This window comes from Ochotona princeps, chromosome 6, assembly GCF_030435755.1.
Source record: "Ochotona princeps isolate mOchPri1 chromosome 6, mOchPri1.hap1, whole genome shotgun sequence".
NCBI lineage: Eukaryota > Metazoa > Chordata > Mammalia > Lagomorpha > Ochotonidae > Ochotona > Ochotona princeps.
The window spans coordinates 81,013,972-81,029,335 of NC_080837.1; the positions used below are offsets into that span (position 1 = coordinate 81,013,972).

At 54.4% G+C, this 15,364-nt stretch overlaps 1 protein-coding gene across 1 annotated transcript in view; it reads left to right on the top strand.

Moving 5' to 3' along the window:
* ADAMTS17 (ADAM metallopeptidase with thrombospondin type 1 motif 17) overlaps nucleotides 1-15,364 on the top strand; it is a 215,361-nt gene that overhangs the window by 53,181 nt on the left and 146,816 nt on the right. The window contains exons 6-7 of the mRNA XM_058666570.1: nucleotides 375-532; nucleotides 1,320-1,363. Coding sequence (XP_058522553.1) covers nucleotides 375-532; nucleotides 1,320-1,363 — 202 coding nt within the window. The remainder of the gene's footprint in view (nucleotides 1-374; nucleotides 533-1,319; nucleotides 1,364-15,364) is intronic.

Here is a 15,364-nt window from a genome sequence, read left to right on the forward strand (position 1 = left end):
CCATGACTTTATCTGGTGCCACACACCAGCTGCCACTCTAGTTTGGGCTTAGCGTGTCATTTCAGCTACTCTTTCCGGATAGTGACTCCCCTTGTGGCAGAGTGACCTGCAGAATCGGGCCGCGGACTTGATTTTGAGGGAGATTGCTTCGAGTGGTGCTCTGCGCCTTGTTGACAGAACATTCTTCGCCCGATCTTAGCCCTCAGTCTCTGGGTTGGCTTCCTCCAGTTTCCACCGCCTGCCCACCTCTCTGGTGTATCCAGTGTATGCAGAAAATCATCAAAAGATAACTCAGCAAGCACTGTAATGATCACCTCGGACTGGGCACGTGCCCTGGGCCTTCACTCCTCCCACTCTTCTCTGGCATCCCCTAGGCCAAGCTGTCCATCGGGCACCACGGTGAGCGGTCCCTGGAGAGCTTCTGTCACTGGCAGAATGAGGAGTACGGGGGCGCCCGGTACCTGGGCAGCAACCAGGTTCCTGGAGGGAAGGATGACATGCCTCCTGTGGATGCTGCCGTCTTCGTGACCAGGTAAATGCGGATTGGGCCCGTGGCTGGTAGGTGTGAGGGAGAGAAAAGTCTCCTGCTGGAAGGGATGCAGGCTGTGTTGAGGACATTGGACCTTGGGCCCCTGTCGGCACTTTGGCTTGCTGTTCAGTGGTGGTGGTGGGGTGAATGGTGGAGCCCACCTCTCATGCAGGTGGGAGGAGTCATCCTGGCTGAACCTCCAGTAGGGTGCTCCCTGTCCAGTGTGCTGTGATTGCTACTGACCCTGCATGGCAAAGTGCCGTGGGGGCCTGTTGAGCTCCATAGACTTGTAGTATCAGAGCATTAGGCCAGCTCTGGGCTTGGGTCGTCTTTGCCTGCTCACTGGCCTGCAGCCTAGCCCTGGTTTAGGGGTGATCCTGGAAAGTTAGGGTGCAGGTTTTAGAAACAGCTGCTGTGTTGTGCTCTCATGGGTGATTTGTGGTCATTGTGGGGCTTCATAAAACAATGGCCCAAGTGGAGTCGCCCATGTCAGCTGCTGCTGTCAGGATTTTAGCCAATGTCTGTCTCCGGTGATGACTGACTGTGTACACATCTCCTTTCGGAACACCCCCAGCTATTGCATGTGGGATAGGTCGTCTATGAGAGGGCCTTCCAGGTGTAACCCCCGCTACTTGGGGATGCTGTGGCTGCGTTACTTATGGCAAAAGCTGCTCATTGTCGTTCTCCAAGCAGCCGCACCCAGGGACAGCTCACTGGGGCTCACCAGTGGTGTTTTATGTCACTTTCTGGAACACCACTCATGCACCTGATGTTGCTCATCTGTTTGCAGGACAGATTTCTGCGTCCACAAAGATGAGCCATGCGACACTGTCGGTGAGTTGAGATTCATGGTCATGAGCTGGGGAGTGAGGAGGGGGTTGTGCCCAGCTGGGCGGCCTGGAGACCTCCTGGGGACACATGGGTCTCAGGAAACTGTTCTCCAGCCAGCTCTCGGGCTCTGCTGCCCCTTTCCTTGTTTGGTGCTTCTTTGTGGTTCTTTGACCTCTGTGCTTTTTACTAAAGGGGGGCCAAGGTGGTGTCTGGTAGAGGGCATCTGAATGAAGGGGTAACCAGCAAGATGGGGGAAGTTTGACCTCCAGGGAAATGGGCCCAGGCTGCCCGAGGGAGGTGTCTTGTGGTAGGGGACACCCAGGCAGGAGGCAGGTGTGTGCTGGGGGACACAGAGGGCTTTGTCCAGTGTGTTGGGTGGTCTGGACTGAATGTATGACTTACATGGCCACAGGAGCTGTGTGCTCCACCAGCGTGGATGGGAGACATGTTTGCTTTCTGGTCCAGCAAGACCTACATGCGGTGCTGGGTAAACATTCCTCCCTTTCCTTCTCTCCTTTTTCTGTCTCCCAGCCTTCCCTTCATCTAAAGGTATTTGGCGGTGGGGGCGGGGAAGCCTGTTCATGTACTGAACATGTGTGGAATTTTTTTAAAAAAAGAATATTTGTTTTTATTTGAAAGGCAGATTTGAGAGAGAAAGAGAGAGAGAGGGAGAGTCTTCAATCCACTGGTTCACTTCCCAAATGGCCACAATGGCCAGAGCTGTGCTTATCCAAAGCTGGGGACCAGGAGCTTCCTCCAGGTCTTCCATGTGGATGCAGGGTCCCAAGGACTTGAGCCATTTTTCTGCCTTCCCAGGCCATAAACTGGGAGCTGGATTGGAAGTGGAGCAGCCAGGATAAGAATCGGTGCCCATAGGGGATGCTGACACCGTAGTGTGGAGGATTAGTCTGGTGTGCTACTGTGTCGGTCCCAGTGTATGAAATTTTTTAAAAGAAATTATTGATTTTTTGAAAGGCAGAGTTAGAGAAAGGTGTTTTATCTGCTCCCCAGATAGCTGGAATGGCCAGGAGCCAAGAACCCATCCAGGTCTCCCATGGGAGTAGTATGGGCCCACCCCACACCTGGCAGCGTGCCCATGGTGGAGAATGGGCATGTACTTCCCTCTGTGGATTAACCTACTGCAGTTCTGCTGTCTGGTCTCAGTGGTAGTGGAAGTCCTGTGCTGGGTGAGCTTCCTGTCATGCCAGGTGGACGGGGTGCGAGACCTCTGCAGGCCCGGAGTGCCCTTTGCATTCCTCTTCCCTCAGGCCAATCACCTGCATCCTGGCTGGCCAGCCAGGAGCTGGTCCCACTCTTGCCGCTGCCCCCAAACCCAGTTGATTTATGCAGCCTTCTTGGATAGCCTGAGCCGGGCTGGATTTGGTTTCTCACCCTTGCTTGGCCTCCTGTTGGTTTTTCGTTGGTAGAGAAGCCTCCCTTTACCTTCCCAGCAGAGGAGAGGCATGGTCCATGCTCAAAGAAATGGACACATCCCTGAGGTGTGTGTCTGAGCCAGTCTGATGCTGCCCCACAGCTCCGTGTCTGCTCCGAGTGCTGGGGCCTGTGGAGCCCATGGCTCTCCCTGATCTTGGGACACAAGGACTCCTTCCCTGTGCGTTCCATGGCACCAGGGGTGCACTCAGACAGTCCAGGTCAGAGCTGCAGAGATGTGGCCTGCAGGCAGGGTTTGGACAGAGGGCCACCCACTGCCAGGGTTGGGATTGGCATTGAAGCCTCCATTTATTTTTAAGATCTGTTTTTATTGGGTGGAGAGAAGAAGGAGAGAACCAGTCATCTGCTGACTGATTCTGCAAATGGCTGCAAGGGTTAGGGCTGAACAGCCCAACCAGGCTGGGTCCCATGTGTGGGTGGCAGATATCCCTTGACCGCAGCTGCTGCCTTCTGCTGGCACAGTGGCAGGATGTTGTATTTGGGAACAGAGCTGGGACCCATACCCAGACACTCTGAAATAGGATGTGGGAGTCCCCACCAGCACCTAGAGTCTTCCAGCCCCACCAAGCCTGCCTTGCTGCAGTCTGTTGGAGCTCTGCATGTGACGTGGTGCATGAGGTGGTGAAACCCAAAGGGCCGGGGGCACGGGTTTTTTTTCCACTGGGTGTGTTATGGAGGGAGGCCAAAGTGTAGCAAGTGTATCCTTCAGGCTGTGTTTTGTGCCCGCCCCTCTGGCCCTAGAACCCTGCCCTGGCAGAGTGCCTGCACATGTTTTCCTGCAGGTGAGTTGCTGAGGTCTTGGTGGATTTGTCCGAAATGGGGTATGTGTGTATGGGGGGGGGTGTCAGAAAATTTCCAGAGGAATCTGTGAAGGGGTATTCGAGTGCAAAGCAGGTGGTGCACTGGCCAGCCCTGGCCCTGGGCTCCTGTGTTCCTGGGGTGCTTTTGTTTTCTGCTTTGTTTAGTATTCCCATAACCTCACCCAAGCACTGCTTCAAAATGCTAGAAGTTAGAAGCCCCACCCCCATGATGATTCAACTTAGGAGCTTTGACCTACTAAAGTTGCCCATGGAGCTGGGAATTCTGGTCTTCTCTAGACCTAGCACAGTGCGGCCTGAGCCTCTCGCTGGTGCTGGGCACCTGCAGTGGGCATGGCTACCGGCTAGCCCTGTGGTCCAGAGGGAGAGTGTCAGGAGCCACAGGGTGCTATGGGGACAGTTTGGCCCTGCGATGGAGGTTTATGTAGCCTTGTGGCTCTACAGAGTGCTGCCCCCGCCCCCATGTGTGTGCAGTATGCATGTATGTGGATGCGTGCCCCACTGTGCACACGCACCAGGGGAGGGCCCTTGGCCTTGGATCCTGCCGGGCTGTGGGCACATTGGTGTTTGAAGCAGTGTGAGACAGCCCAGATCTGACGTGTGGTGGTTGTATGTGCTTGGACATTTGTGCCTTTCATATGGTAAACCTCTGGCACATGTGTCCTGATCCCATGGCATGTAACATGTGTGTGTATGAGGGGAGATGATGGGTCTACGGGCCTGAGCGCTCACGCCAGCCCTTGTGGCTAATGCCTGTCTCCTTTCTGGCCACATGGCCAGGCCTGGCTTCAGACTTTGTCCACGCTGGGACCTTGTGTCTGCCCAGAGAGGGTTCCAAGGCCGAGGTTTTGTGTTGATTAGGGGTTCTTCGTCCCGAACCAGACAGCCTGCGGGTTGTTGTCAGAAGTCTGGGTGGTGCTTATAATGATGCTTTGGCCCTTCCCGGCTTTTTTGAGGGAATTTTTTCTTTTTCAGAAGTTTCAATTTAGGGACTTGGTATGCCTTCGTCTGGCCTCAGAAGCCAGGCTGCCTTTGGCAGGGTTTGCCTAATTAAAAAAAAAAAAAAAAACCAAAAAAAAAAACCAACAACTCAGCTACTTAGGAGAGTTAGGGCAGCAGCATACTGTCAACTCTAGGGCATCACATCCCACAAGTCCAGCTTCGATTTCTCAGCTAGTAGAGTTTCTGGGAAGGAAAAAAAAGTTTCTTTTCTCATAGGTTTAGCCTTAATCATCAGTGCAGAGACTTTATCCCAAATGCATGTAGAATTGGATCCAGAACTTGGAGAAAGTCATGGTGATGGGATGTGGGGGGACAAAGACGGGGGTCGGGGGAGGCTCCTGCTCCAAGTGCTTGAATGATGAGGCTGTGCATGGATTCATGTAAATGACATGCATGTGTGTGTAGAGGCTGCTTACACCCACATGCACACACATGTGCCTAGGTGGAGGCTTCCTGTCCCCGCCAGTCTGGTGAGGCTTCCCCTGTGGCTACGGGTTCTGCAGCTCTCCCCTTCTTGGTCTTTGAGGTCCTTCTGAGAGCTGGCAGGAAGGTTCCGAACCAAAGCCAGTGCCCCAGGGAACCGAATTCAACTGGCTTTGTTGCTCCAGCCAGGGTCATGTCTGAGGTTGCATAAAGGCTGAACTTAATTAGAAAATGCATTTGGGATAAAGTCTCCCTTTAGAGATGTGGAGCTGACGTTTATTTTGGAATTGGAAATCAGTGGCCCATGTGGCCAGGCTGGACAGCCTTGGGCTTGAGGGCAAGTGGAGTGTGGAACAGCCTGCTGTGGCTGGGCAGGGAGAGTTCTCAGGCCTAGGGTTGCCTAGGGGTGTTCAGATCAGGGGAGCCAGTGTGAGAGTGGTTGAAATAGAACCCCTCCCCAGGATGCAGCCAGAGGCGGCAAGCTCCCCACCTTGTCACAGAGAAGGCAGGGAAGCCGGCACCATCCCCCCTGATGAGGAGCTTTCTCCCAGCCACAAGGAAGGAGTACCTTGCAGTGAGCTGGGGTGATGTCCCGTGTGCCATCTCCTGGCTCCATTAGGACTCTGAGTTCATTCTGAATTGGTTAAAGGTAGACAGCAGCCTCCCTGAGTGCAGGGAGGGGGTGCAGAATCCTGAGTGGCAAATGGGCTAGTACGCCAACCGAGGAACCCTTGGCGGAGCCTGTGTGTGCAGCCGGTCACAGGCAGGGGGTCTGGGAGTGCTGCCCGTGGAGTGTATCCAGAGGATAGGGCTGCTGCCTTCGTGGGCGCCAGCGGGGGAGAGATGAGATGCAGTTGAGGCTCAGGTTGCCTGGTAGCAGCCTGTTACCTCCACAGGGAGGGAGGTGTCAGTGCTGTGGTCTGAGCCCTGGGCTCCGAGGCTGGACCTGGTTCAGGTCCTGCTTTCCTTCTGTCCTTGTGTGTGATTCACCTGATATCATCAGCTCTGCTGTCTAATCAGTAAAACAGCCAGGGTCACCTCAAGGAGAAGAGCTGGTGATGGTCACTGCCATCATCGTCACCCCCAAAACAGAAGCTAACAGTGGCTGTTGCCATTAGGGAGGTGAAAGCATCGGCATGAACAGGTGTTTGTGTATGCATACTCACACCAGCAGTGTTGCCAACAGCCTGAGTATAGTAGCAATTCAGGCATCCGTGGTGGACACATGGACAGACATTGCATAGTGTAGACTCATGCTGGGACGCTGTTCTACCTGAAAGACAGAATACAGCAATACTTGTCCCAATGTGGATGTCCCAATGTGGAACATGATGGGAAGGGAGTGGGATGGAGCTGACATTCATAGGACTATGGTTTGGCTGAGATTTTGAGTGTCCTTCAGGGACCAGCTTGGGTCCCATCGTGGACATGTTGACCAGGTGAAATATTTTATTTTTAAAAGATCTGTTTAAAAAAGGCAGAATTGCACAGAGATTGATATTTCATGTGCTGGTTCACTCCCCAAATAGCCACAACAGCTGGGCCTGGAGCAGGCTGGAGCAGGCTGGAGCCAGGAGCCAGGAGTTACTTCTAGGTCTCCTGTTTGTCAGGGACCCAAGCACTCAGGCCAGCATCTGCTGTTTTCCCAAGTGTATTAGCAGGAAGCTGGATCGGGTGTGGAGCAGCTGGGGCTGGAACAAGAACCTGCATGGGGTGCTGCTGGTGGCATAATCACTATACCACACTAGTGACCCCAAGGTGGGGCAATCTCTTTAATAATGGGACAGTCAGGCCAAAGGTCCCCTGGGCCAGGGTCCTGCTGGTCTCATGGGCCTGGCTGGGTTTCCTTAGGAACTGGCTGATATCTTTCAAATAAATTTCTAAAGTTTAAAAAAACCTTTTTTAAAAAACGGACTTCAATGTATGTATCTACTTTTGTGCAAACAAAAAGAAAAACCAGACTGCCACACAATTTTTTTTCATGAGAGGCACTTCCCACACATTATGAAAAAAAAACTGCACCAAAATAAAGTCATGCTTGTCATCTCACTTTTCCCAAAACTTCAAGGAGTGCCCTCACTGAGCCTCAGATTCCCATCACAGTTGTGTCCTGCTGACTGGTCCACGGACTGCGCCTTGCACAGTCAGCTTGCTGTCTGGTGGTCAGGAATGTTCATCATCTGGCAGTCCTGTCCAGCAGATGTCAACATCCTCCTTGTAGTTTGGCCTTGAAGACCAAAGAGAAACTTCCTCAGCACCCTCTAACACTTGAATCTGGTCCTTGCCTCTTTTTTTGCCTTCCCTATGACATCAGCTCCCCCTTTTCCTGGGAAGGATGCTTCTGTGGTCTCAGCTGTAGGGTCAGGGCTGAGGCCTCCTTGGCATGAGTCCGTGTGCAGGTTTGGGAGTGGAGGTGAGAATTCAGACAGTCCTAGCTTGGGGCTTGGTGTCTGAGGGTCCACTTGGGCCCCAAGAGCTCACAGGGGAAATCACTGAGGAAGCATGGTAAACCAGTGGCAGTGCCACAGGTACCTGTGCCTGTGTGACAGCTGGCACATGCTTGTGCTGGTAGGGGTCAGGTGGCACAGGGGCAGGGTCTGGAGGTCTGGGGGTTGGGGGAGTGGGGCCCTGAGGACTAAGGGAAGCCTGGCGCACGGCACTGGATACAAGTCTGATGGTGGTGGGAGCACCCTCCTGCGACGCATCCCTCTCTGGCTCAGAATTTGGGGAAGGGGGATGAGGAGTGTTGGCCAGAGTTTGTAGTTTCTCAGGCATACTGATTGTCAGAGAGTACCTGCTCAGATGGAAGTGAAAGGGCTCTCCTGGGTTTGCAGGCCACCTGAAGGGAAACCTGCTTGGCACCTATGGCTGGCTCTGCCCTCAGGGGCTCAACTTCCAGGGTCTGGGAGGCCCACTTAGAAAACCCTCACACAGCATTATTGTGGCTTGCTGGGGTGGCAAGGGGGGTTTCTTAATTTGCTTGTTATGGCTTGTTAATTAAAACATCAAGGACGGCTTGGATACCGTGATTATAGACTGTCACTGCCTTATCAATACCATGTACACATCTCCAGCAGTGACTGTCCATCCTCCAGAGCGGTGAGTGGGCATGTGGATTTCTGAGTCCCTTCCCATGTTCTCTGGATTTGAGGCTACAGCCCCGCAACAGCTGAGGAAGATTAAGCGATGGTAATTGAGCCAGGCACGGGAGGAACCGTGGATGCTCAAAATCGTTAGGATGTTGACTCTCAGCCAGGCTCTCGGGCTGGCCCCACATGTCCTGTCACCTCATCAGATTTTCCATAAACGTGATCATTAAGGAGGGTGGGAGCTGGGCGTGGCTTCGAGCATGCACACACATACAGCCTCTGCTGTCAGTGCCTGGTCCAAACCCCAGCTCTCTTACCTCAAGGGGCATGACAGGCAGTGGGCTTGCACTTTGCTTTCAGTTTCCAAATCTTTAGAACAGACCCTGCTGTAACCTCTTACCCATGTGTGGGTATGAAGAGAAGGGGTCTGTGGGTAAGGGGCCTGTGATTCATTGGTGAGCATGGCAATGGTGTGTGGGTGTGGTCTGAGTTTGTTCCCCCAGGGTTCAGAAATGGGGGGCTTGGCTCTCAGGATGGAGATGCGGGCAGGTCCTCAGCTCACGCAGAGTGCTGTCCTGGGAAGGGACCCGAGCTAGGCCGCCCAAGAGCAGCATGTTCCTGATGCACCTGCTCCTGCTATGATGTCACCTGCTATGAGGCTGTCACCATAGACCGATCCCAAGCCCTTGCCCCATCCAATCCCACCACGATCTTGGACTCTGAATCTTCAAAACTGTGTGTAAAATTCCTTTATCACTTTACCCAGCTTCTGGTATTTTGTGATTGTTACAAAATGGGGCAGGGGGAGGTGGAAGGGAAGGGAGAGTCAGTACTGCTGTCATCCTGGTTTCAGTGTTCCCTGCCTGGCAGGAGTCACAGGACGGGGCTGTACAGAGATGCTCCAAGCTTCTGGCTCTCAGAGAATGATGCTAGACTAGAGTGGGTGCTGGAAATGTGTGCTCCTCAGCTGCTGCAAGCCCTGCAGAAGCCAGCAGTTGGGGCTTCCACGAGTTCTATGGGGACTCGGCTTCCAGCACTGCTGATCTGAGCCTTGGCAGCACTAGACGTACAGGAGGACTTAGCTCTCTGGCTGCTTATGTGTGTGCGTGTGTGTGCAGGGGGTGGGACCTGGCTTGCACAGTCAGGAGAGCCGGAGACTGGGTAGCTTTCTTAAGTGACCTGGAGGGGAGACCCCTGGACCGTGGTGCCCCTTCCTCACCACAGCACCCCTGCCCTTCGTCCATACTCGTGGGCACTGGAGCAGCCTTCCTGGCAGGTGGAATTGCTGTGGCGTCCGTGCCTTTGCCCTCCCCAGGGTCCCCCTGCCCCATGCATCTTGGGCCTCTTGTCCCCCCACGAGCTCAGTGGCTGCCTCTCTGAGCTGCAGCCGGAGCTGCTGCTGGCCTGGCTCAGGGTTCCTTCCCCTTTCCCACGGTCTCCCAGGCTGTTACTCCATGAAAACAATCCGCTCACCTCCTGGAAAAACCCATTCAGCGGAATGCTTGCTCCAAGTCCCCGCTGCTTGCTCACTCTCTTACTGGATTTCATAATATTCCAGATATTTCTATTGTCTTCTGTACCCCTTGGTTACAAAGTCAAACAGGAGGGAACAGCTGCAGAGGCGGGGGTGGGGCGCCTCCCCTGGAGTGGGGCTGGTGGTTCCTCTCCAAGGTTGGCTCAGCCCCTGATTAAATGGAAGGCTTCCCGCAGCCAGGGCGTCCCTGGGGCCTGCCTCCCGGGCTGCTTGCAGCCCTCCCTCTGCCATGAAGGAGGGCCATCTGCCAAGATAAACAACTGCTTGGAGATGAAGCCTGAAAGTCCCAGAGCTTCTCCTCTTGGACAGTGAACCGGGAAGACGGTCCCTGTGCCAGGTTCAGCAGTTTCTTCCATCCTCCACAGCCCGAGTGTGCGAGGCAGCGGGGGTCACAGGCAGGGCCCGGGAGCCTGGTCGCAAGCACAGGGAGGGGTCCGCAGAGGCCCGCTTGCTCTGCTCCCAGCTGTGGGCAGCCTGGGGCTGGGCACCCTAACCTTGTGCTCCTGCGTGGAGTTGTGACGGGTCTGGCAAGCCAGGCAGCGTGGCCTGCACAACAGGCACAGTGCCCATTGCCCCATAGAAAAGGGCAGCTGAGGCTTCCCTTGGCCGTCTAGCAGTGCCTGCCAGACACACCTAAAGGTGCCTGCTACCCATATCACCCACCTCAGCCTCTGTTCTCCACGTGTGCCAATCACCCATGGCCCAGGGCCATGTTCCTTGTGTCTGCCAGGCTCCTTACCTCAGCACGGCCTGCCCTGAAGTGCCAGTCAGAGGGTTACTGTAACAGCTGACCTTAGAGAGGTGGGGCTTATGGTGCCCCAGGTTAAGTTGTTGCTTGCGCCACCTGCATCCCATACTCTGCTACCGCTCCAGCCTAGTGCTTACACCTCCCAGGAGGTAGAGAACAATGGCACAAGAGGGCTTGGGCCCCTGCCACTCACAGGGAGGAGCTGAGTGGAGATCCTGGCTTCTGGCTGCCTGTTGCAGATATTGGCAGGTGTTTGGTATGAAAGCAAGACCTTCCCACAGCTCCAGAGCACTGCCAGGATGAAACCCTCAGGGCTACAGCCCCAGGACAGGAGGACCCAGCTCCCTGACAGGTCGCACCTGTGCATGCTCATGGCCCCACAAACCTGCGTGAGCCACCCCGGACTCCTCTCCAACTACTCCTCTCCTCTCCTCTCCTGGGCCTTGCACTTGGGGGCCCAGGCTGTGGCATGCTCCCTGTCACTCGGGCTCACTCCCTTCCTCCAGGTTTCTGTTTCAGTGGCACTTGCTCATTGAGGCACATGCAGCTCTCCTTTGCCCCCGCCCCTCTCCGTGGTCAGTACCTACCCTTCTGATCCATTAGTTGTCTCTGAACTGGGAGGGCTTGTCTCCATCTCAGATCCCCTTCTGTCCTCCCAGTGACCAGCACATGGTAGCTGCTCAGTGAATTCTTCTTGCACACATTTACTGAGCCTGGCAGTTTGCTCACCTACCCCATGTGCTGTTGGCAAAAGAGCCTCACAACGTGAGGGGATTTTGTATCCCATGAATAGCTCCAAATGGTCATCTCATATAGGGTGGCCAAACTGATTTCCTGACAGGTTAACTTTCTGCATTTAAACATTTTTTTTCTTTATTTGCAACACACAAAGGCAGCTTCCACCTGCTGGTTCACTCCTCAAATGCCCATACAGCCTTGCCTGGGCTAGGCCAAAGCTAGGACCTGGGGACTCAAGCTGGGTCTCCCACGAGGGAGAGGCTTGGCAGGGCCCAACTCCTTGAACCATCCCTGATATCTCCCACGGAGCTGGAGTCAGGACTGCTCAGAGCCAGGGCTGGGTCCCAGGCCTCCTGTTGTGGGATGTGGGCATCAGCCAGTAGGCATATGATAACCACCTGTGCTTATCATGTGTCCGTACCCCTGTTGCCTGCTAGGGTACTCCTCTGCCTCATGAATCTCAAAGTTACATGGAGTCTGCAGACAGACAGCTTCCATGGGGGTGAAGCAGCATGGGACCAGCTGCTTGTGCACATGCTTAAGGCCAGATCACAGGACTGCCCAGGAATTGACCTGCAGGGGGGGAGATGGGATGTTACACAGAGAGAAGGGGAGCACAGCTCCTCTGGGAGCTTTGCACCTGGAACCTCCTGGTGCTCTGGGGCTGCTGATGTGAGGCTTGTGTTGCCTAGAACAGGTGTATGTGTGTTGGGGAGGGTGTACCGCATGTCACTGCTCTGGTGTTCCACTGTGTGCTGGGTTAGCTAGCTGGCTACTTTGTGACTTGATGTTTGGCTAAGAATCTCTGAATATTTGCCATGGTTACTGTCTCCTCCTGGGCTCCCCACAGCAAGGGTTTAACCTCATCTGTGCCTTGGGACCATCAAGATGAGTTGATGGCAGCTCCCATGGTCTGGGTCAGGCACCCTACGCCCCTCCTCCCATGGGCCGCTTCCTGTGTAAGGCTAACATCAACCCCCACTGTGGAATGTTCTACGTGGAGGTTTGTAATCTGGAGCTGCCTCTGGCCAGGCACCACCTAAGCTAATTGGTCTGCCTGTCTTACTTGGGGTATACCTGTGTTCATTACTGCAGTTGAGGGGTCCTCTAACAGGGCCAAGGTCACTTTGGACTAATTTCCATTGATCTGTCAAGTTGTAGAATTAACACAGTTTATCAGCAAAGTAGAGACAGATAGGAGCACAATGCTCAGGGTTGATTCCCTCTTGGTGCTCAGCCAAAGCAGGCTCAGAGACAGCAAGATGGCGAGGAGGAGCTGCGCATGGTCCAGTCCCCTGGCGACAGCCGTGAGGGAGTGGGAGGCAACAGGGATGGATGTGAGGTTACATAACAGAGCAGGGATGGCTGCAAGACCAGGCTGTGTGTGCTCAGAGTTCAGAGGAAGCAGACAGCAGGGGGAGACCCTTTCAGACAAGACGTCGTGGGGCCAGCCAGGGACGCGCTTCCAGACAGCCTCCTGTCCTGAGAAAGCCTTGGGCGCGCCGGGAAATTTGCATGGAGCATGCGTGATGTCAGCTCTGGAGAAAGCCTGTTAATCCCAAGGCTGAGAGTGGCTGGCGATGGTCGGATTGCAGGTGGCCAGTGGCTGGGGGAGTGAGGCTGCAGCATGTTGAGACCCGGCCACAGCGCTCTGCCACCTTCCCCCGGCTGGGCTGGGGGATGAGCCGTGAGGATGGATTACAGGGTTCCAGTGGCTGCTTCGTGAGATAAGCAGCTCAGGCGCCCTGGAAACTGTCTTTACTGAAGCAAGAATTAGCCTGAGAACTATGTCTAAGGGTCAGTGCCAAGAGGTGCTATTATGTTACAGCCTGCATTAAACTTTCTGCTGGATTATCTGAGGGTAAGCAGTGGTGCCTTGGGGACCTCATTGTCTTTGGGAGGTGGCACACCTTCAGCCTGCAGCTACCCAGGGCATAACCCAGCTCAGTCCTGGAGCTAATGAGGCATGTGGGCTCCAGGCTCGAAGACCTGTGGGCCTTTGTGGACGCCTTGCTCCCAACATAGCTTTGGGGTACTTCTGCTGCACCTTCTGGCACCACCAGGGTTGAGAGGAGAGGGTGGGCTGCCTTCCAAGACAGACTTGGCTGTGTGTCCCTGATCCTTTCAGCTCCTTCCAGATAGGACCCCAGGGAAGGCCTTTTAGCTGGGTCCCTATGCCGAGGCTGAGAGGGTAGAGAGAAACACCAGGCCTCGCTTCTCTGACTGAGGCATGTGTCTGCGCCCGTATGCGAATCCAGATGTGTGTTTGTCTTCCTAGCGTTATTGCTAACGGTCATTTCAACGATGAAGTCTTTGATTCCAAAGCACGGGTTGTGTGTGTTGGAGTGGGAGGTGGTGTAGGGGTGCAGTTTGAACTTGGAAGAGGTGCCGAACGCGGTCACTGCTGTCCCCCCAGCAGCCTCCCTGTAGCAGGGACCCCACTCAGTCCAGGAAGATCTAAGGGAAACCACCTGGAAGCTGCAGAGCAGGATTTTCCACCTGCTGTGAAAGGGTAGTGCTTGGAGCTTTTGCAGCCATCTTGGCACCACGACGGAGAGGCCCATCAAGAACGGGCACTGTATGCTGCCCAGTCGGAACCCGCCCACCTCCAGACTGGCGTTCTGTGCAGAGGTGGTAGCTTCCATGATCCAGGGCACTCCTATCTCGCTTATCTGTTAAGATCATTTTCCTTTATATATTGTTTTAATTGCCTGCGGTCTAAGTCTGAAGTTATCAAGTGGGAAACTCTAGACATAGTTTACCAAACTTTATTTTTTAAACAAAGATTTACTCATTTGAAAGCATTGTAGAGAGAGAGTGCACGCTTTCTGTTGCTGGTTCACTCCCCAAGTGGCCGCAGCAGTCAACACTGGCTAGCTTGGGCTGAAGCCAGGAGCTTCATCTCGAGTAAAGGTGAAAGGACGCCAACATTGGTCAGTCTTCTGCTTTTCGCAGTTGAGTAACACGGAGCTGGATCTAAAATGCAGCAGCTGGGACACAAACCAGTGTCCGCTCTGGATGTTGGCATGCCAGGGGGCAGCTTTACCCACTGCACCCCAACGCCGGCCCTCATTCATGTCAGAAGCAGCATGGTGAAGTGTTGGGCTGCCCGGTTCCTTCAGGGTGTTCACCGTCTGCCTTCACCTCTCTGGATATCCGTCTCAGCTATCAGCCACACTCCTGTGTTGTCACTACATGTGTGTCAGTCTCCCTTATTGGACTGTGTAATGGCTCCAGGGCATAAGAACGGCCATGCTGGAGTGTGGCTGGAAGTGCTTCCTTGAAGTAAATAATTGTAGGTGTGTGTGTAGGAATGGCAAGAGTATACACAGGCTCAGCTTCCCTGGTTCCTGGTATCCTTTGTGGCTCCATGAATGTACCCTACACCCAGATAAGGAGGATGCTTGTACCTGTAGCTGAGTGCACATTAGTTTGAGGGGGATGGAACGATGAAGAAAAGTGGGTGGGTTAGCTCTTCAGATTGATGTGACTTGAGCATAAACTGGAGGGGCTTGACTTTTTGGGGAATCCCTTGGTGAGTGGGAAGGACTGAGGTTGCCTGTATTGCCCACCACACTGGCACCTGGCTCAGCCCCACGGCAATGACGTGGGCTGAGATGTAACAGCTTTGCCTTGGAGCTGCCACTGAAGTCCAGTGTCAGCCCTGAGAATTCAGGTGACAGGGTCAAGGTTGTCTGCTCTTTCTTTGGCACCTAAGGGTGGGCCCCTCACATTAGCTAATATCCCTTCCTCCACCCTTAGCATAAGCCCCCAAACATCCCTCTTCCCTACAGTGCCCCCAGCTTTACATGTAGGGTACAGTGGTCTCTGACTTTAGAAACCTGTTTCCATGATCATGTCCTTCAGGCATGCCTTCAAAGCCAAAGTTGACTTTCCTTGAAGGTCTGGCTGGGCAAGGGACACATTTCTGTTTGGGACTGGGTCGTTCTATCTTTAACCTGTTCCTGGACAGATGCCTGGGGTGGCTGGAGTTCCATGTCTCCTTGTCCCCACTGCTGGTGGCTACAGCCCTAGCTCATGTCATGAGTGCAGGCACCCCCACAAGCTTCCCAGAGGGCTCCAAAGACCCCTGTCCTTCTCCTCCTCAGACCTCACTGGCTGGGCCCATGGTGCCTTCTACCCCGAGTGGCCCACAGTTAAGGGACAGTGGTGGTTTGTCGCTCCATGCCACCCTCGCCC